Genomic DNA, 21435 nt, shown 5'->3' on the forward strand with positions numbered 1-21435 from the left:
GGAGTGCTCTTCAGAGACCTGGAAATTTGGCAGCAGGGAAGTGGTGGCAGCATTAATTTCTGTGGCTCCCAGAGCCATGGGAATTAATACTGTTACTGCACCCCTTCCACCAAATAGGGATCCATTTTACTTCCATATAATATACAAACCAATTTTCACCAGTTAGTCACCATTGTCAGGCCCCAGCTAGTAGATTTTATTCTCCATGACCTACCCAAAATTCTGGTGTCTCACACCAGATGTCCCATTTTCCTTCTTTTTTGCAGACAGAACTCCATCCTACTTGTGACACACTGCGGTACTGTTTGGAATATTTCTGGATTAACTGTGTTCATGGTAGAACAAGGGTGGGCAAAATACAGCCTGTGGGCCAGATGCAGCCCGCTAGGCCATTCTATCCAGCCTGCGAGGCTCCTAAAAAAATTAGAAAATTAATATTTATCTGCCCCTGGCTTCCTGTCAAAGATGACAGGAGCCTGGGGTAGTAAGACCTAGGGGGAGCTAGTGGCAGAGCTAAAGAGCAGCAGCAGCAATTCCTGCCTGGCCCCACCACCTCCGCTTCCCACCCCCCACCCCAAGCCCCAGCCAGAAGCTTCTGCCCAGCAGGGGCTTCTGAAGGCTTCTGGCCTGGGGCTGTTCCTGCCTCTCTGCACCAAGGGAAGTACATATAAGAAGGATGCAGGGAGGGAGGCAGGGGAAGAACATAGGCAATTGCCGCAGTCCTCAGGGCTGGCCAGGTCAGCTCCTGTGGTTCTGGTGCTGCAGCTGGGAACCATGTGGTGCTGGCTGTTGGGGAGGCGGGGGGAGCAGGGAAATGGCTGCAGCAGGTGAGTGAGAAGGGGCAGTAAGCAGGCACATGGACTGCAGTAACAGCCAGGTGGGAGCAGAGGGCCTGTGCTTGTGTATCGGGGTCAGTGCTGGCAGGGCCCAGAACGGGGCAGCAGGTACATGGGGCTGGGCTGGCAGAAGCTCTGTGGAGCTAGGCTGGCTCCCTCCTCTCCCTGCTTAACCAGCACAGCCCAGCTCCATAGAGCCCCTGCCAGCCCGTGCCCCACATTCCTGCCACCCTGCTCTGGCCCCTACTGGTGCTGGCCCCAGTATACCAGCATGGGCCTGGTGCTCCCGCCCAGTTGTTGCTACACTCCACATGAATCTCACTACCCCTTCCCCCCTGCCTACTGCAGCCATTTATCTGTTCTCCCCACTTCCTGCCCGCCCACTGTGTTCTGGCATGATGTGGTTCCCAGCTTAAGTGCTGAGACCACAGGAGCACCTGGGATGTGGTGCTGGAGCATCTGGGGAGTGGGGGGCAAAGGGAGTGGCAGAAGAAGGGTAGCAGTGGCAGATGGGGGGAAGTGGCAGTGACTGGGAACACAGGGCCTATGCCAGTGTCCTGGGGCCAGAAGTGGCAGGAGTGCAGAGCCTTGGCTGGCAGGAGCACTGGTGGGGGCTCTGCCTACAGTGGGGGGAAGGGGGGGCAGGCTGTGAGCAAAGCCTCCCCCCACTCCACGCAAACCACAACCCTCTCCAACCACCTTCCCCCACACACTTAGAGCCCCCCACAAAACCCATACCCACACAGCCACACCCACCCACATCCCCCACACCTATCCACCCCTCCACAAAACCCCCACACACACACCCTCCCCAACACCCCACATACCCACAAACCTATACTTCCCTCCCACCCACATCCCCCCAACAATATACAAGAATAAGACTTCATTTTAAGCTATTATATTATCACCTCTATGTACACTACACAAACGCATGTAAATCAGGACAAAAATATTTTTTGAAATGAAATTAATGAATGTTGGAGTACATGTTTGATTTTTAGAATATAATTTGGTATTTTTCTGGTACAAAGTTGCCACAACCCCTTGCTAAAAGGAGTAATTCTGGGGGACAAGGGGAAGGAATTCTCATGCCAAAGGTCAGGAGTTAGGGGGCAGGACTTCCAGTCCCAAGATGGTGACCAGGGGGGGCACCTGTCAAGGGGCAGGGCTACCCATGTGGCCCTCGATGGCTTGCCAAAACTCAGTAAGTGGACCTCCTCCTGAAATAATTGCCTGCCCCTGTGGTAGAATAATGCCTCCATTTCCCTGACCAATTTGTATGCTGGGGAACAAAAGAGTTAGTGGTGTTTTGAATCAGAGCTGTGAGGATCTGCTCAAGGGATTTGGGAAGGAGGAATGGTGAAAGGCAGGGTACATTTGCACTTTATTGTCAGGGGCCCTAATAGGCAGCCCAGTCTAGGCTAATTACCTAGTTGCTGCATCTACCTGGGGTTCTTACTGGCAGCCCCACCCCAGCTAATGATGCCAGTTAGCCACTGTTAAGGTCCCTTGATTGGCTTATAGGGAGAGGAGCCTTTCTAATCCCATCTGTGGCAACAGGCTGTAGACCAGCCAGCACTTCTTTTTGAATGTCTCTTTTGGTAAGCCTTTCTGGGCACCTATACACGAGTGCTGAGGCTGCTTTGACATGCTGGAATTCCAATTGTCAGAGCAGATTCGATTAATTGAGCCTGCTGGACCATGGCAATTGCTGAACTCCAGCAGCCTCCTGTGTCTCGTGTATCAACATCCCTGTACTTAAAAATGGTGGTGGGGGCACTTGAACTAAAGCTCATTGAACAAGCTTTAGTTCAAGCTCCCTTGCCATTATTTTCAAGCATGTGGGCACTGATACAGGAGATGCAGCAGCACTTTAATTAAAGTGGCTCTTGGAGTGCCCTCTTATCCTGCATTTGCTGGTTTCCTGACCCTGATTACTTTGTTCCTGGACTCTGGCTTTTGGAGTCTCCCTTGGATTTGGTAATTTGATTTCTGACACCTGAATTTTGACTTGGCTTGTAATGTGAACCCTGCCCCTGCATGTCTGCTTGGATCTGGTAACTTGGTATCTGATTCCTGAACCTTGGTCTGTGTTTTGGTCTCTGCCCCTGCCTCTGGTGGCCTCACCACTATGCCAGCTTGCCCACGACCCAGTCCTACACTTATAGACTGACTAAGTAAAAGCTGTATAGTATAAAATTTGGTAAGCAGCTGGCTTACCAAAGCAGCTGGCCCAAGGACTCTTCCAGCTGTATTGCAGTTGACTAATAAATGCTGATTTTGTTCAAGAAATGTTGCCTGCTTCATGGCATGTGACTCTATGTACACTCCATTCTCTTGACCAGCTAAAGGCTCTCTCTATGAGCTCAGCCAGAAGGTGGCTTTTTGAGGGAGCTACGGATAACCAGATGAGTCAGGACCCAAAAAGTCTTCGAGTCCAAGGAGCCAGGGGCTTACTTAATCTCAAAGCTACACTTGGGCATCAAGGAGTATTCCAAGAGATTATATAAGGCTGGGGGTCCCCAACAAGTGCTCTTCTGGGGAATCCATTACAGTGTCTGGGCATCCACAACAACATTATGAACTTTATTCTACTTCACTGGCAACAGTACAGTCTCATTTCATAGATATCATAGACATTAGGGCTGGAAGGGACCTCGGAAGATCGAGTCCAACCCCCCGCCCAAAGGGCAAGAACAGCAGTGTCTTTTTCTGTTCACTGGGACTTTTTATCAGCTGGACACAAGTGCCTAGATAAAGACAATTTTAGTATATTAATCTATTAACTTTTTCTGATTTAAAGTAATGTTGTTCAAATCAATCTTGGAAACAAGCAGATGAGCAAAAAGCTATTGCTGCTATCCTGGAAGTACTGATTACCAAGGAGTTAGGGCATCTGTAGAACACAGTACATGTCTGGCATTGTCATGGTATTCATAGATTCATAGATTGTAAGATTGGAAGGGACCTCAGAAGAAGATCGGATCCAGCCCCCTGCACCAGGCAGGAGAGACAACTGGGGTCAGGTGACCCCAGCAAGGTGACCGTCCAGCCTCCTCTTTCCAGGGCAGACGATTGCATCACCTCTGGAGGGAGCTTATTCCACAGTCTGGACACTCTAACTGTGAAGGAGTTTTTCCTAATGTTGAGCCTGAGACAGTCTTCCAGGAGTTTATGGCCATTATTTTTTCCCAAGGTTGCCCTGGTGAACAGTTGTGTACTGAGCCCTTGATGTATTCCCCTGATGTAGTGGTAAGCTGCTACCAAGTTCCCTCTCAGTCTTCTATTTTTCAGGCTGAAGAGTCCCAGATCCCTCAGCCTTTCCTCGTATGGCTTGCTGTGCAAGTCTCTGGTCATATGGGTGGCCCTTCTCTGGGCTCTCTCAAACTTTACCATGTCCTTGTTAAAGTACGGTGCTCAGAACTGGATGCAGTACTCCACCTGTGGTCGCACCAGTGCTGAGTAAAGCGGAAGAATCTCTTCCTTGGCTTTGCTGGAGATGCATCGATCAGTGTATGCCAGAGTATTGTTAGCCCTGCTGGCTACAGCATCATACTGCCAGCTCATGTTCATACTGTGGTTTATTATTACCCTCAGGTTCCCTTCATTCACGGTGCTGGTCAGTTTGGCGCCACTAAGCCTATAGGTGTATAGGGGGTTGTTCGTCCCCAGGTGGAGCACTTTACATTTCTCAGTGTTGAACTTCATCTGGTTCTGACCCGCCCAGCTTGCTAGCCTGTCTAGATCCAGCTGTATCTGTAGCCTATCTTCAAGCATGACCACGCTTCTCCATAACTTGGTGTCATCTGTGAACTTGGCCAGTGAGCTCCTCACCCCCCACATCTAAATCATTGATAAAGATGTTGAAAAGTACTGGACCAAGCACTGACCCCTGTGGGACACCACCATCTACTTCTCACCAAGACAACACAGATCCATTCATTAGGACTCTCTGGGTCCTACCTCACAGCCAGCTTCGTACCTACCTAACTGTCTTGCAGTTAAGCACAAAATCCTCCAATTTTGTCTCAAGAACATCATGGGATACCAGATCAAAAGCTTTTTAGAAGTCAAGGTATACAATGTCAACATCTTCTCTCTTATCCAGGAGGTGAGTTACCTGATTGTAAAAGGAGATGAGTTTGGTGAGACAACACCTGCCCATGATGAAGCCATGCTGGCTGTCATTCAGAATCCTACCTTCTGCAAGCCTATCACATATAGACTCCTTAATGAATTTTTCCAGGATTTTCACTGGGATACAAGTTAGGCTAATTGGCCTGTAGTCACCCAGGTCCTCCCTCTTCTCCTTCTTGAAGATGGGCACAACATTGGCCCTCTTCCAGTCCTCAGGGACCTCTCCAGAGCACCACAAGTTTTGGGAGAGTTTCACCAGGGGTTCTACAATAACTTCGGCTAGATTCCTTAGCACTCTCAGAGTGAGTTCATCTGGTCCTGCTGACTTATATATGTTTAATTTCTTTGATTGATCACACATCAGTTCTACGACAATAGTAGGAAAGCAGTCATTGCTGTCCTGTTCATTTTGTACCCTATATGGCATGATTTTCCCCTTGACCCAGTAAAATACCGAGGCAAAGTAGTCATTCAGGAGGTCATTTTTCTCCTGCATGCTGGTAACCAGCTGTCCTTTGCTGAGCAGTGTCCCCACACTCCCATTTGTTTTCCTCTTGTTCCCTACTTACCTAAAGAAGGACTTCTTGTTGTCCTTGATTCCCATTGCTAATTTAAGTTCAGTCACCATCTTAGCCTTTCTAATTTGTTCCCTACAAGTGCAGACCATTGTTGTCCTGGAGGCCTGTCCCAAGCTTCCATTGTTTGTACACTGCTTTCTTCTTTCTTAGGAGGAGTGTGATTTCCCTGTTTAGCCAAGAGGGCTTCCCAGCTCTTCTGGTGCCATTCCTCCACATGGGAATGGACTTCCTTTGTGCTTCAAGGATTGTGTCCTTAAGGAACAACCACTCTTCATGCACTTCTTTCACCTTTGGTCCCTGGTCCTGCAACACTACCCCTACTAGTGACCTGAGCTTGTTGAAATTTACATTTTTGAAGTCCAAAACTTCAGTCCTGCTATCTGATTTGTCTGCCTTGCGATGGACAGTGAATGTGATGGTTTCATGGTTGCTGTCACCCAGGTGACCCTCTATATTTAAGTTGGTCACCAGGTTGTCTCCTTTGGCCAGGACCAAGTCTAAGAGAGCATTACCTTTGGTTGGCCCATCCACCTCCTGAATCAGGAAGAGCTCTTTAATGCAGGTCAGGAAGGAATGCAACCTATCTCACTTGGCCGAGTGTTCCCCCCAGGAGATGTCTGGATAATTGAAGTCACCCATGATGACTATATCCCATGCATGCACAGCCTCTCTCAGTTTTCAGGTGAACTCTAGATTGAGTTTCTCCCCCTTATTTGGTAGTCTGTAGTATACACCTACAGTTAGGTCTCTCGCCACTGGCTTTCCTCCGCTCTTCCCCTCCTCCTCAGCTGGACCCAGAGGGCTCCAAGCCATTTTTCTTTGGAGCCAATGTCAGCTTCCAAGGAAGTGTATTGCTTCATTGTAGCTAAAGAGCTACACATTCACCTTTCTTCCCTAGCTGGACCCTTCTGTGCAGGGCATAGCCCTCTATGGCTGTGCTCCAATCATGTGAGAAGTCCCACCAGGTCTCCGTAATCCCTACTAGGTCATAAGCCCACTGGGAAGTAGGAAGGCTAGCCCCTCCTGCTTGTTCCTCATGCTCCTGGCATTAGTTTACAGGCACCTGAGTCCTCCAGTTGAGACCCTCAGCTTTCTGTCATGCTGAAGGAGACAGAAGTGGCTCTCCTAGTATCCCTATCTACAGAGCTTTCTTGTCCCTGGGCAAGCTCCAGTTAGTGTTTCCCCATCCCACAGCAATCTTAGTTTAAAGCCTTATCTAGAAGATCAGCCATCCTGGCCAAGAACAGGGACTTACCTCTCCACACGAAGTGAATGCCATCTCTTCCCAGGAGTCCTCTTTCCTTGAAGTGTGCACTGTGGTCGAGAAAACTGAAGCCCTCTCAGTGGCACCACTACTGGAGTAGTCAGCTCACTTTCTCGATGTATCCTTCCCTCCTAGAACCATGGCCTGCAACTGGGAGCACAGAGGAAATGACTACTTGGGCCCCAGCCCCCTTGAGCCCAGCCCCCAGAGCCCTGTAGTTGCTCATGACCTGGTCTGGATTACTCCTGGCTGTGTCATTTGGTCCTAAATGAATGAGAAGCATGGGGTAGTAGTTGGATGGCTGGACAAGACTGGGGATCCTCTCCACAACATCTCAAATGCAGTCCCCAAGGAGGCAGCAGACCTCACGGGCTAGGGGGTCTGGTTGGCAGATGGGTCCCTCAGTGCCCCACAGGAGGGAGTCCCCCACCACCATCACCACCTTGTGCCTCCTCCTGGGCGTGGCAGCACACTGCTTACCTTCCTTCTCCTCCAGTGTCACTATCAGAGCCTTCTTATGTGTGGGGAGGTGAGCATACCTGTTGTACAGGGCCAGGGGAGGAGCAGCCCTGGCCCTGTGTTTCCTAGAGCATGAGGTGACTGTTGTCCAGGTAGCTCTGGGTGGGTCTTTTTGGTTAGCCATCTTCTTCTCTTCTTCCTTCTTCTGGAGAAGGGCTTGGCAGTAGCCATCGATGAAGCCTTCATTGGCCCTGATTGTGCATAGCTGGTGTACCTCGTCCTTGAGCTCTCACACCTGGCCCTCTAGAGATTCCCCTAGGGAGCACATCCCACAAGTGAGGGTGCCCCCATGCTCAACTGCTAGCAGCCATGCTAGGCAGTCCCCACAGTCTGGGACCAGGGGCTCTGTCTGAATGGAGATCTCAACAGTGCCAGGAAGCCTGCAGGCACAATGAGTCGTCATGATGGTTGAGAGCGAGTTCATGGACCTGCCTGGTCCCAGCAACTTTTCTTCAGGCTTCTGGCCTCAGGCTCCTTATGCGGACCAATCCTTCAGGCACTTTCTGCGCACCCCCCCCGACATGAACTACCGTGTGAACTGCTGTGCCATTGTAGAGCCACACCTGTTTGCACACTCTGATTGCAGAGCTCCTGGGGGCCTCAGCTAAGTAGGGACCCCAGTGGGGTGTTCCCTTCCCAGGCTTCACTTAGCCCGCGAATCCTGCCCAGCACAGCCCCAAGTGCCTGTACACACTCTCCTGCAGCACCCTTCAAGTGCCCCTGCACTTGCTCACCCTCTCCTGGCCCTGGTACACTTACCTCCTGGCTCTATGCTGCGGGGTCTGTAGAGTCTGGGTCCGGGTCTTCGGCTCCCAGGGGTGCAATGGATGTTAACCCATGAATCTCCTCCGGGAGCAGACCCAACTGCAATCTGGGTGTGGAGAACATGCATGATTTCTGTATTCATTATTTTAATATTACATTGCTTTAGTTAACTTTCTTTTGATATTTTTCTGTATGACTGAATGGTGTTGACTCAGAGTCAACAAGAAACAAAACAGTGACAAAGCTGGGAACATAAACCCTGGTTCAACTATCAGTGTTAGTATAATTAGCACTTTTGTGTGTGTGTGTGTGTGTGTGTGTGTGTGTGTGTAGAGGGGGCTTTAATAAGTATTATTTATTGATTCATTAAACGTAAAATCCTATAGGAGTAGGTATTAGAAATGAAAAGACAAGTTATGTAGATGTTACTGCTTCCTTCCACTTATAGTTTTATATCTGTACTGTGAGAATTTCCTTGTAGCTGATCTGCATTAAATTATGTAATAATTCATTGCTAAAATCCTATTTAGACCAGTTTATTTGTTTGCTTCATTCATTGAATTAAGTGGGAAAACAGTACATTCTTTTGTGTCTTGTCAAATCATTACAAATTTAGTGAAGGAGAATATATAGAGAGCCAAACTGCTTAGTTCAAGATGGTAATGGGTACTGACTTTACGCTAGAGTTTTGGGATTAAATCTATTTAAAAGTAGAACAGAATATGTTATGTGAAAGAAAGACTTACGGGTTTTAAGGTTATAATCACTTAAGTGAGAGAGCTGAGTAATTATATGATGATGCTGTCATTTGTGGTCAATGAGAGTGTTCTTACTGTCAGCTGCACATGGCCTTTCCTTGCCTTCTCTGCATCCAGGAAGGCAGCAGAAGGTCTCACCAAAGTCCACATCGGTGTTGCTATGTGTGACCAGAACAGTACTAATAATATTTATTACTGTAGAGCATCAAGGCCAAATGAGAATGAGGTCCTGCTGTGTTGGACACTTTAAATATGGAGTACTAGACAGTACCTGCCCCTAAAGCTTACATACTGAAAAGGCAAGACAGACACAGAGCAAGAAGAAGGGACGGGATGCAGGCAGGGTGAATAGTGTTAACGGGAGAGCACATTAGATCTGCATTACTGGCAGGAGTTTGGGGACTAAATTAGAGGGGATAAGGTCAGTTTTGGAGAAAAAAGGGAAGGGATGGAAGGGGACAGGACTGGGGAGGAGAGTACTGGGGGTAGGGGAGAAAGGGGAAAGCAACTGATATGAAAAGATAGTGAGGACCGTACTGGTGGGAGAGGGCTGGAACAAACTCAAGCAGCACTGAGCTGAGGAAGCCCAGTCAGAATCATAGGAAATTCCCTGCATATCCAGGTGCCCCTGCTCTGACTGCTTTTGACCCTACTAGTTGGATTATCTGGTTCCCCTCTAGGCTAGGGACAGTCATTACACATAAACCAGTTTAAATGTGATCAGAAACTGGTTTGAACCTGTAGCAGAACAGCCATTCAGTGCACATAAACCAGTCTGAAAATGCCCTAAACCGGTTTGAGATAAACCCGGTGAATGTAGCATCAGACTTAACTGATTTGGCTCAAACTGGTTTATGCGATGTCTGTCCTAGACCCCTTGCTGGTTTAAGTTAAATCAGAGACCCCCCAGCATCCTGGCGTGCTCTCTGGGCTGGGTGGAGCTCTCTGCTGCACAGCAGGACTGGCCCCTCTCCTCTTCTCTCTAACCAGAGCAGGGGTGGGGTGTGGCCAGATGCTGGCCTTTCACGAGGCAAATTTCGCCCCCTGTCCCCTTCCCCCCGGCAAATCTACAGACCTCCACAGCTTTCAGGCAGCCAGGCAGAGATGGAGTTAATTCCTTCCTCTGTCCAGCTTGCCTGCAGCCGGGGAGGGGCTTAATTCCACAGTGGTGGGGCCGGGGTGCAGGGAGAGGAGGTGGGAAGTGTTGGCAAAGACCTAACAATCATCACATGTATGTGCTGGAGCTGGAGTTAAGGGAAGCTGCAGACAGCTTCTGGCTGGAAGGTGGAGCTCAAAGAATGCAGAGACCTACATTTACATTATAAAGCAGAACTTGTAAAACCTAAACGAAGCCTTTCTGAATGCCTGGCTGTAAGGAGACACTCTGCCTTCAGGATTAGTAACACTTACGCAAGGCTTTCTCTTGTCTTCCTGCTTTACATTTTAAGTTGGACTAAGTTGTGTCTGCTGTGTTTTACTGGGCTGTATCTTAGCTTAGGCAAAGATTTTTAGTAGTTCCCTGTTGTATGCTTTGCAAATTGCTGCGTTCAATACATGTTTGCCCCTGAGGCTGGTGGCTGGCATCCTGTATGTTCTGGTAGACACCCGCTGATGCCTCGCCAGACCCCCTCTGCTCCAGCAGGGAGGGATGAGAGCCTTGGAGGGAGTTTGTCTTTCCTCCCATTTGGCAGTGGCTGGTAGGCAAGACCTAGCACCTACCCCCACCCTCACCCCCACCCACTTCTGACTTGAGCCACTGAAGTCACATGCGTGTATTTCCTAATTTAACAGAGAATTTTTGTCCAATTATTAATCAGTTTAAGTTGTGCAACTTAGACTCACCTGCAAAAAGTGAATCAATTTAGGCTCAGGCTTTTTAAATATCTGTCCCTAGCCCTACAGGTTTCCCAAGATTCGTAAGCAGTGTAGGTGATAGTGGTGGGGAGCTCTCACCTGCATTTTGTGTGTGCATGTGTGGAGCGGGGATGGGAATAGGGACGGGGGCTGGGGGAAGGGTCCAGGAAGTATTACAAGGAGATGTGGCCTAAATGAGACCCATTTTACTGTTGCCTCCCTTTGCAACAGTCCCTGGTATGGGTATTTCTGGAGCTACTCTAGTCAGCTGGAATCTCTGTCTGATTCCTTCCTGCAGTTTCTTCCCAGTGTTTGGAAATATTTTTTATCATCCTGTCAGGATTTCATTAGTCCTGGAGTTGGGAACCTACATTTGCCCATTCCAATAGTTGGATAACCCATCCACTGCACTGATGTGGAAAAAGATGTACTCCCCTTGCTCTAGTTTGCATTTGATAAATGATAGGAGGCCTTGCTCATCAAATCATGAAATGGCCTGTATTTGTATCTAAAAGGTTTAATTTGTTTTTATGGGGGGAAACAAGTAGTTTTGAATATTTCTTCTGGTAGCGTCTATATTAGTGAAAAGTAATTTTAGAAATAGACTGTGTTTTGCATACATTTTTGTTCATTTTATCATTCACGCAGTGCTCATCTATGTAGCATCTGGACATCCAAAGAATATAAATCAGCTTCCAGATGTGTCCAACAAAATTGTTAGCGTTGGAACATGCAAACTGTATCTTCTTCAAAGCAGGGCCTGTCTTCTGGTTCTGTGTTTGCCTAGCACCTTGCAAAATAGGGTTCTGGTCCATGTTTGGGTCTGCTAGGTGCAATAGTATCAATCCAAATACATCACCGCTAATAAGTGCAAAATGTAACAAAAGCAGTGACCAAATAGAACAGAAACAAACTGCAGAATGTATTTCCTACATTACATCAAGGGCCATATCCACCACCACTCAAAACAACAGGAGTTGGCTTGAATGGACACTGGCACAAAACCTTACTGAGCATGCAGTAGGTAAAAGTGAATCATGGGCTAACTATCCATTAAATGGTTTTCTTACATTTTTTTGTTCTTTTTTTTCCTTTACCATAAAAGAGAATATTATACTTGTGCTAAGCAATGAAAATAACCTTCTGTCAGTTTTGTGAATAGCTTCTTTGCCTCATGGTTTTCTCTCAGATTATGTGTTCAGCATGACATTTTCTGATAAAATGTGGTGGTCTGAATTCAGAGTGGATAAAAACTGCATTGTGTATGCATATGGTATCCAGCGTTAATTGCCAGCTTTATGATAATTTGGCATCAGTAAAAGACTGATGTACTAATGACAGCATTAATCTCATCAGGCAGCTAATTTGGTACAAATTTCTTATGCATATTTAACAGTGTTGTACTCCATCTTATGTGACATATAAGTGGCTAAAAAGGAAAAAAAGACAGAAATAAAAGTATATGCTGAAGATCCTAAGTAATAATTGCTGTTATTATTATGTATGGGTGTATATGAATTGTGCATATTAGCAGCTTTCTGGCAACATATTGTCACTATAATATAGTGTTTTTCTATTTGGAGATTTAGGCCGGATTCTATTTACCTTTCATGTACTTAAGTGTGTGCATGAGTAATTGCAAAACTTCCACTTTGGGCACTTACAGACAGTTTGCTGTTTATTATTGCCAATGCTAGCCTGCTAGACAAGCTCAGTAGGGCTACAGGCTGGCAGCAGTCCAAGGGAAATGGAATTGCCCAGGTGAAGGCTGGAGAAGACTCAAAATTTTAGTCAGGCAAAAACCATGACTGCCCACTATTAGTGATTAGGGCACTGGGCCAAGGATTGGAAGACCCATGTTTAGGCCCTCTCTTACCCGGAGAGGTTTAGATCTGTATTTCCCACTTCCCAGCAAAGTGCTCTAAATAATAGGCCACTGGGTAAGTGCTACTAAGTGCTCCCTGCAGCCTTCCTCTTGAAGCTGGACCACTGGGAGGCCATAAAGTAGATGTATAGGGGCAAGATGAAGAAAAGCTGCCAGATGATTTATCTCAGTCAAATGGGATGGAAGTCTAAAAGGGAGCAAAGGAGTGGGCCCTGGAATGTGGGCCCCTTTTCATCATAACACCAAAACTTTCCTGGTGCTGCTTAATTGATTAAATTGTTCCACTACATCTCCCATTCAAAAGTAGAATGGGAAAGTGCCTGACCTCCTGATTAGAGCAATTTACTAAGAGGCAGCAGTTGTAGCTTCAGATCTCCCCTGCTGAAAGCTTGAAACTGATGTCTCCCGCTCCTTGGTTAAGTGCTTTATCTGTGGTTACTAGGCTGAAAGGTAGGAGGACCCTCCTCACCTCTGACAAAAGTTGCAATAGGCTGCCATTTAGTCCTGTGAAATATAAATAGGATCTGTCCCTTACTTCTGAAGCCAGAACCAAATACACGTGTACAATTAAGCCATAGTAGACCTTACTTGCAAAGTTCAACCCAGGCTACCTCTCACACATAATCTGTGCATAAAAATCAAATGTGACTCAAATCCATTAAAGGATTGTCTCTTGTTACAGTACTTAAGAAAGGGGCAATGCACTGAAAAAGAAATATTGAACATGTGCACTGAAACTACTGCACCAAAAACAATGCTTTTAAGCAAACTTGGTAGTGTTTGTAGACACAAGTGACCAAGTAACTATATATTAGCTGCCCAAATACCTGTTTTTGTAAGCATGTAAGTCAACAATTTTATAGACAAATAAGGCACACTTAATGGTCTAGATCTTTGAAGACTGATCCTTTTATTTCTAAATACTGCTTTATTTGGCTGTACTCAGTCCAAAATCTCCGTTTAAACCTAGCGGCCTTTGCATCAAATAGAACAGGAGTGTAGCATTTTGTTGGGGGCAGCTCATGATGCAGAGTTTTGCCATAATAGCAATATCTGCAGGCATTTACAGTATCTCCATGTAAAAAAGGTTTGTGCTTCGCTTCACATTTGTGCAACTGGCCAGCCTTTGAGCGCTACTAAGTCCAAACTAAAAGAATCAAGTGATAAGTGTTCTCATTCATGGCTAAAGATTGGTAAGGGCTTATTTTTAAGACAACAGAAAAAAAAATCTTGCCTGGTGGCTTTAAGAAAAGTAAGAGAGATATGATTTATTTTAAATAAATTTGGGGAAAAAAAATTAACAAAGAGGCCATTACCAAATAGAGACAGTAAAATTGGTAATAATGATGCAAAAAAGACAGATAAATTCAGTTAATGTCTCCTCCATATTTGCAAATGAATAGAATTATATACTTGGATGACCATCTTCCCATTAGCAATGTGTAGGGGGTGCACGTGCACCCCTGAGATTGGTCGCAGGTGGTCGCTGCTCGCCACCTCCCTCTTACCACCAAGACCGCCGGCAGCATCTGCAAATGGTCGCCAATTGCCTGTTGGCGCTCGCCACTGCCCCCCCTTGCTGCTAACACTGGGAATCTCCATCCTTGGAGCTGCCTGTGGAAGCTCCCTACTCACTGCCAGCATGCTGACACCGCTGCCTGTGGGCGGTTGCTGTGCCGCCCCAGCCTCGGGAGGCATGCAACCTTCATGCGTCCTCATGTGATTTCCTCCCCACCCTCCTGCATCCCACTCCACCCCCAACAAGCCTCTTGATAACTAAAGAAGATATCAAACAATAGGTACAAGAGAAAAATATACAACTAAATATGTAGGTCCTGGTAAAACAAACACTCAAATGCTGTAAATGAGTTGGCTGAGTGTTTCTCTTGCCTTCTAATCATAGAATCATAGAAAATTAGGGTTGGGAGGGACCTCAGGAGGTCATTTAGTCCAATCCCCTGCTCAAAGCAGGACCATCCTCAACTAGATCATCCCAGCCAAGGTTTTCTCTAGCCAGGTCTTAAAAACCTCGAAGGATGGAGAGTCCAAAACCTCTCTGGGTAACCTGTTCCCGTGTTTTACTACTCCTAGGAACCTAAACTTTCCTTGCTGCAATGTGAGGCCATTGCTCCTTGTTCTGTCATCTGCTACCACTGAGAACAGTCCAATTCCATCCTTTTTGAAACCACCCTTTAGGTAGTTGAAGGCTGCTATTAAATCCCCCTCTCAGTCTTATCTTCTGCAGACTAAATAAGTCCAGTTCCCTCAGCATCTCCTTGTAAGTCATGTGCCCCAGCCCTCTAACCATTTTCATTGCTCCCCACCTGCTGTGGGTTCGGGTGTGGGGGGTGAGGCCAGCTCCCCAGCATGGCATGGACTCCCGGAGGGGCAGCGGGGGACCCATGCCCCTCAGATCTGTGTGCGGGGTGGAGGTGGGCATGGGCAGTGAGGGCAGCAGAACAAGGTTGCACCCCTTAAAGCTACCACAAACACAGGGGGCGTGTCACCAGGGAGCCTAGCCCCTCCCCGGACAAGCTACCCGTGGCCCTGTCCCACTCTCTGCTGGGGCCCCAGCCCTGCCCAACTCCCTCCCTGTCTACAGGGGCTCAATTTCTCCCCAGCCCTCACCCCCACACACACACACCTGCAGGAGCTGCTCTCCAGGCTGCCTGGGGCACGTGCATATACAGCTCATGCACATGGCACCCCTTACCTGACCACCCTCCTCCTGCTCCCTCCCAGCCTCTGCAGGCTACAATGGCCAGCCTGCAGGGGACTCCTCTCAAAGTTGCAAAATCCCCAGGCTGCTCTGGTAAAATGATTCCAAAAACCGAAAATTGTGAATCTAACATGAGCAATTTTTACATGTAATAATATACTAGTGGTTTTGGTTTTCCCATATGGATTCAAATAAGCACCTGATTCTCTTAACTAGTGATTCTATAGAGCAGAATCCTCTGTAATTGCTAATGAGCACAGGCGGTTGGCTTCCAATGTTGGGCAACCATCTCCTTCCCCACCCATCCCACCTTTCCCCACCACTGCTGGCCTCTACAGCATGGCTTAGCTTCCCCACCCACATGGCATTCATTTGAACTGAATTGCTGTTCGTTTGAAATGGCTCTGTCAACACCTCCCTTACCTAATCATGCAGTGAGCTTGATTGGTCTCAGTTCTGCCTTGGTGTGACATGCATGCAACCTGCTTGCTGGGTCTCAGCTCTGCTCTGGTGTGAGTACTAACTCATCTCTCCCTACCCAATCACAGTTTAGTGAAATGTGAAAGATTTTGATCCTTTAATATCCTCCCCATCCCCCATTATTCTTGTTTTCACTCCTTTCTCTTTACTTGCCCCTCCCTGCCTGTTGACTTCAAACAGGTTTTCAAAACTTTTCCCCTCCTACCCTAAAAGAGGAATAGAGTCCTGGTTCCAATCCATGCCTTTGCTCTCCAGGCCCTATAGTGACAAGTCACAGCTGGTCTGAGAGAGCATTAAGCATTAACCTATGAGTGCTCTGAAACTGTTTAATTTTATGACGCATAACATTCCACAAATTAAAATATTTTCAAGGTAGCAGCACCCTAGCTTTGATAACTATAAGCTAAGTAGCCTGGCCTCAGTATCATGTAAATAATGGAAAAGCTTTATATAGGATTCAGTAAGCAAAGAATTAAAGGCTGGAAGTACGATTCAAGTAATTCAACATGGTTTTATGAGGAAAGGGGTGTGTCAAACTTCCATTCATTTTTTTTCCTACACAAGATAGGTTTTGTTGATAGAGGTAACTCTGTGAATAAAATACTTTTGTACAGTACTTTATTCACTGTTTCATGATGATGATTATTAAAGTGGGAATGTTTCTAGTGGAATTCTGAAAAGATCACTTCTAGTTCTGATGACATGTTTTCAATGTATTTTTTTTTTAATGAACTGGAAGGAATCTATAAGCATGGCTGACAGATTGCAGATGATAAAGAATTAGCAGAGTGGTAAATAATTATCTTAGTTGCCTGATAAGGTAGCATGCTGTTATTATTATTATTACTTTTTAAAAGCATTTTAATACAGGTCTTCATTCTTGGAGCAAGGTATGAAGGCCATGACTCCAGGTTTATCCCCCATGTGGTAGATACATAATTCTGAAAGGAGTTTAGGTATTATAGCACAAAACCAACTTGCATAGAGATGCATTATGATGATATAAGCAATGTACTCCTAGGCTATATATAAAGAAGAGTGGCGAGTTGGGGAAAACAAGGTGATTTTTTAAAACTTTTATGTACTAATGAATCCAACTTCTTGTAAAATAACAGATCCAACATTCAAAAACAAATACACAACAGATAAAATTTTCCCACCAACAGTGCTACCATAACCCAAGCGAATCAATGTCCACAAAGTTTTGTGTTCCTTTTCCTGCTCCTGTGGCCCTGACGGTTCTCCAGTGCCTCAGTCAATGTAAGCTTTTGTGTTCTTCATCTCTATATATAATAATTTATCCCTTCCTCCTCCCAAGAGGAAGAGGGGATACTCTACTAGTAGAGTATATCATCTCTCTATATATAATAATTTATCCCCTCTCCTCCACGCAATACAAATCCTGCTATCCGCCAGTTATCTCTACCCCCAAGCCTCAAATTCATTCCTGCTTTGTACAGTACTGGTTGACTTGGACAGAGCTTCAGATCTGGAGAAGCTTCGGATGCTTCAGGGTCCGAAGCAGCACATCCGGGTTGAAGCGCCGGCCTCGTTCAGCTTCCTGAAGCGGTTCAGAGCTTCCGAAGAGCTTTGGAGCTGCCTCGGAGATCCGGCCATAGGGTATAATGGGGAAACAATAAATATCTATCTGGGTTTTTTGGTCCAATTTGGATGAAATTTTCAGGGGTGGTAGACCCTGCAGAGACAATGAGCCTGTCAAGTTTCAAGAAGATTGGTGCAGGGGTTTGGGGGGAACTGTACCCCAAACTATTGAAAGCAAAACTCATGTCACATCTAGACATTACAACATAGCGGGGTGAAAACTGCAGGCGTGGTAGCTCTTACTGAGGCCACAAAGCCTGCCAAGTTTCAAGAAGATAAGTGGAGGGGCTTGGGGGGGAACTGCCCCTCAAGCTGCGGACAAGCAAAACTTGTACTATGGGTGCTTGTGGGACTGACTGTCTGTGGCTTGGGGCAGGGAGAGGAGACACTGCTGCAGGCCTGGCTGCTAAGCTGCTGTGTTACCAGTTAACAATCAATCAATCATGATTCTCTCAGGGACCAAGGACTCAGGGACCAGGTCAATACACAGGACCTAGCTACTATATAACGACTTAACAAGCATCAATTAGCACCTATAAAACCAAGCTAAGGAGAGGAAAGAATCAAGACAGACAATCAACTGCCCCAAGACAGACACAGTCAATCCCGCAAGCAGCCAAGTCACAAGTTTTGTCTGTCAGCAGCTAGGGGTGCAGGGCCCCAGGACCCCCCTGCACCGATCTCCTCGACAGTTGTCAGGTGTCATGGCCGTAGCAGGGGCTACCATCCCTGCAGCTGTCACCCCGCTGCGCCTTAACACACAGTGTCACCCATGGCACAAGTTTTGCTTGTCAGCAGCTTGAGGGGCAGTTTCCCCCAAACCCCTGCACTTATCTCCTTGAAACTTGGCAGGCTTCATGGCCTCAGTAAGAGCTACCAGCCCTGCAGTTTTGACCCCCCTGCGTTGTAACACACAGCCGTGACATGAGTTTAGCTTTCAATAATTTGGGGTACACTTCCCCCCAAACCCCTACATCGATCTTCTTGAAACTTGGCAGATTTCATGGTATTAGCAGGGGCTACCACCCCTGCAAGTGTCATCCAAATCAGACAAAGAACAACAAAGTTATAGATGTTTCATTGATTCCCCATTATACTCTATAGCCACATCTCCGAGGTAGCTCCGCTGCTTCGGCCAGATCGAAGCAGAAACCCAGTCCGAAGCTCCGGATGGGATCACAGCCATCCGAAGAGGCCAGATCCAATGCCAGATCAGATCACTGCCGACTTGCACAGGCCTACTGGTTGTCATTGACATTGGAATACACTGTCCAGTTCTGGGGTTCACATTTTTAAAAGAATACTGAAAAACAGGAGTGACTGCAGAGTCTAGATGCAAAAATATTAGAAACTGAAAGAAATGCTGCACAGTAAGAGACTTAAGGAGAAAAATGAGCAACAAGAGACTTCATTAGTGAATAAGTACATTCACGGACAGAACTTATAGATGGCTCTCATCTAGCAAAGAAAGGCATAGTAAGAACTCATAAGTTAAACTGAAGCCAGACTTTAAAATGAGAAAAAATGAACAAAGTTTTTAACAGGTTAGGTTGACTAGCTAGTCCCCAGCTGCTGTTCCTGCCAAGTCATCAGAAAGGGGGTTGACACTGCACTTCTTCTGGATTCGCCCCTGCTGAAGTTACAGCATACTGAAGACTATAAGAGTAAGCTCATATTACATAATAAATACCTATTGATTATCATGGTTTCCTTCAAAATATCTTAAGGCGGGGAATAAAATATAAACCTGAAGGAAATGGTCCAATATTGCAGTGTTCAAATGGCAGATATGCTGACCTTTTAGGGATGTGCATTAAAAATCATGCAATTGTTTAGGCAGAAAAAATACAACTGCATTCACTTGATGTGTGATTTTTTTTTTCACTTATTCACTCTGCAACTTTTAGACTACCTACTTGTTACCTTGTGTCAACCAGGAAGCTAGGACAGGAAGCCACTGTTTCTCTGTAACCTTTAGATACTACAAATTCTCTGCCCCCCTTCTCTCCCAGTCTGATCCAATTTAAAAGCAATAGAAGTTATTACTTTTGGTGCAAATGACTACAGAGCCTGAATCTGACTGTACCCGCTGAAATCAGTGGGAGGTTTATCACCTGCAGTAAATGTAGGATCAGCCTCATACATAACTGGGATCACAAGCACCTGTATGCATAGTTGCCCAATGTCTGAAAGCATGTCTGGTTTATACTATGCAGTGCCATATATAGATTCCTGAGCTAGCTCAGGTACCAGAAGCAGGAGCACTATGTTAGCATTCCATGTGGGCTAATATACCATGCTGGGAAAGCTATATTAACCTAGTGCTATACTAATATGGCTGTACTGCTGGCTGCATGTCAGCCAGCTTGCTCAGAGTTAGCTCAGGTATTGGTACATGACTCCGCATACCATAGTGAAGACATCCCCTAAGTAGGAATGCAAATGATGTGAAAGTATTGCTGTTGCATCAAAGCATGCCTTCTTTTGTAAGTGGTTATATTTTTGTGGCACAAAGATGATTACAGTAAGCTACGTTGTTTTAAGGAAGAAATCATCATTTAAGCAAAGTGTTTCAGTTCTTGAGAGGCTCAGGTCTGTCTGTTTCCACCACCTGCTTCTGTTTCCACCACCTGCTTTCACACTATTGAATCAAGTCCCAAGTGCCCGGATCAACCATTTGCAAGTTCTCTCCCCCTAGCTCATCACCTGAGGTCACTCTCATGCCATCTGTTGGTTCCCTTTTTCCCACATCTGTTTCCCTCCCTTGTCTTTTTGTCCATTTTTTGTTTGGTATAAGTAGTAGGAGTATTGAGAGCCCAAGCAGATACCATTCCGATGCCCCAAACTGGACCTGGACCAAGATCTGGACCTGGCATGGACTGTAGGAGTTCAGAGCTGCAGTTGCACGGACAATATTACTCAACCCTCAGCTGGAGGTTCCTAGGGTAGATTCAATGTTAAGAGAATTTTTGCTGCAAAGCTCTAGTAGCTCTTTAATGAACATAAAGGAATTGTAGTTTTTCAAAGGCTCATGAATAGACTAGTTTGGGGCAGATTTTCACCAGTAAAGTAAAAGCCCATCCTTAACATGCAGGCTACCTTCTTGCCAAATTTGGAATGCATTTGGATGGAGACTCCAAGAGCTTTCAGAGAGAGGATTACATTAATCTTATAACTGCAGAATTTAAACTGGAGAAAATTCAGCCCAAATGCTTAAAATTCTACAAAGTTGCAAGCAACTAAAAACAGTTTTTTTATACTGGGAATTGTTATACAAGTGTCACCTATAATGTATTTTGAGTTTATCTTTCTAATTACACATATTAATTATTTCTTCGCCCATAACCTGACATTTGAATTATTCATGAATAATTGCAAATTAAGTGTGTTCTAATGTTTTACTTGCATTGCATTTCACTAAAGTCCTGTTTGCTGAATTGTTGTTTTTAAGCTGCATATCCCATAAACCACAGTAATAGTTTTAAAAAAAACAACAAACCAAACAAAACAAAAATTCTGTGGAACTGTAATGCTTTTTTCACATATGGTTAATTTTATTTGCTATTTCTATTTCTGTTTCTTTTTCTTTCTTCCCCTACTCCTTACCTACCTAACTTTGGTGTTTGGAAGTATGTCTGTTTCTCCTTTAGCTATTTCAAGTGACTAAGAACATCTGGAGCCCATCTTTGACAATTAATCTGTACAAATTTAGTGTAGCTATGCAAGGTGTATTCACAATAGTGAATATTTAACATAGTTTTGTTTTCCATATTATTCTAATTCTGCATACAGCAATTCTGGACATTTTTTATATTTTCAGGAACGTCTTCTACTTTCTTTACTGCCTGCTCACATTGCTATGGAAATGAAAGCAGAGATTATTCAGAGGTTGCAAGGTCCCAAAGCAGGGCAGCTGGAAAATACAAACAACTTTCATAATTTGTATGTCAAGAGGCACACCAATGTGAGGTACTGCACTTTACTCTCTCATTTGTCAACGAAGTTAGCAAAAGGTTGTTTGTTTTTTTTAATAAA

General features: G+C 45.8%; 1 protein-coding gene across 1 annotated transcript in view; it reads left to right on the forward strand.

Annotated features, from left to right (window-relative positions):
- Positions 1–21435, forward strand: part of ADCY2 (adenylate cyclase 2) — a 564608-nt gene that overhangs the window by 375213 nt on the left and 167960 nt on the right. The window contains exon 7 of the mRNA XM_019518414.1: positions 21221–21369. Within this exon, the coding sequence (XP_019373959.1) occupies positions 21221–21369 (149 nt within the window). The remainder of the gene's footprint in view (positions 1–21220; positions 21370–21435) is intronic.

The sequence above is a fragment of the Gavialis gangeticus genome, unplaced genomic scaffold (genome assembly GCF_001723915.1).
Source record: "Gavialis gangeticus isolate Ggan-Ray unplaced genomic scaffold, GavGan_comp1, whole genome shotgun sequence".
Lineage (NCBI taxonomy): Eukaryota > Metazoa > Chordata > Crocodylia > Gavialidae > Gavialis > Gavialis gangeticus.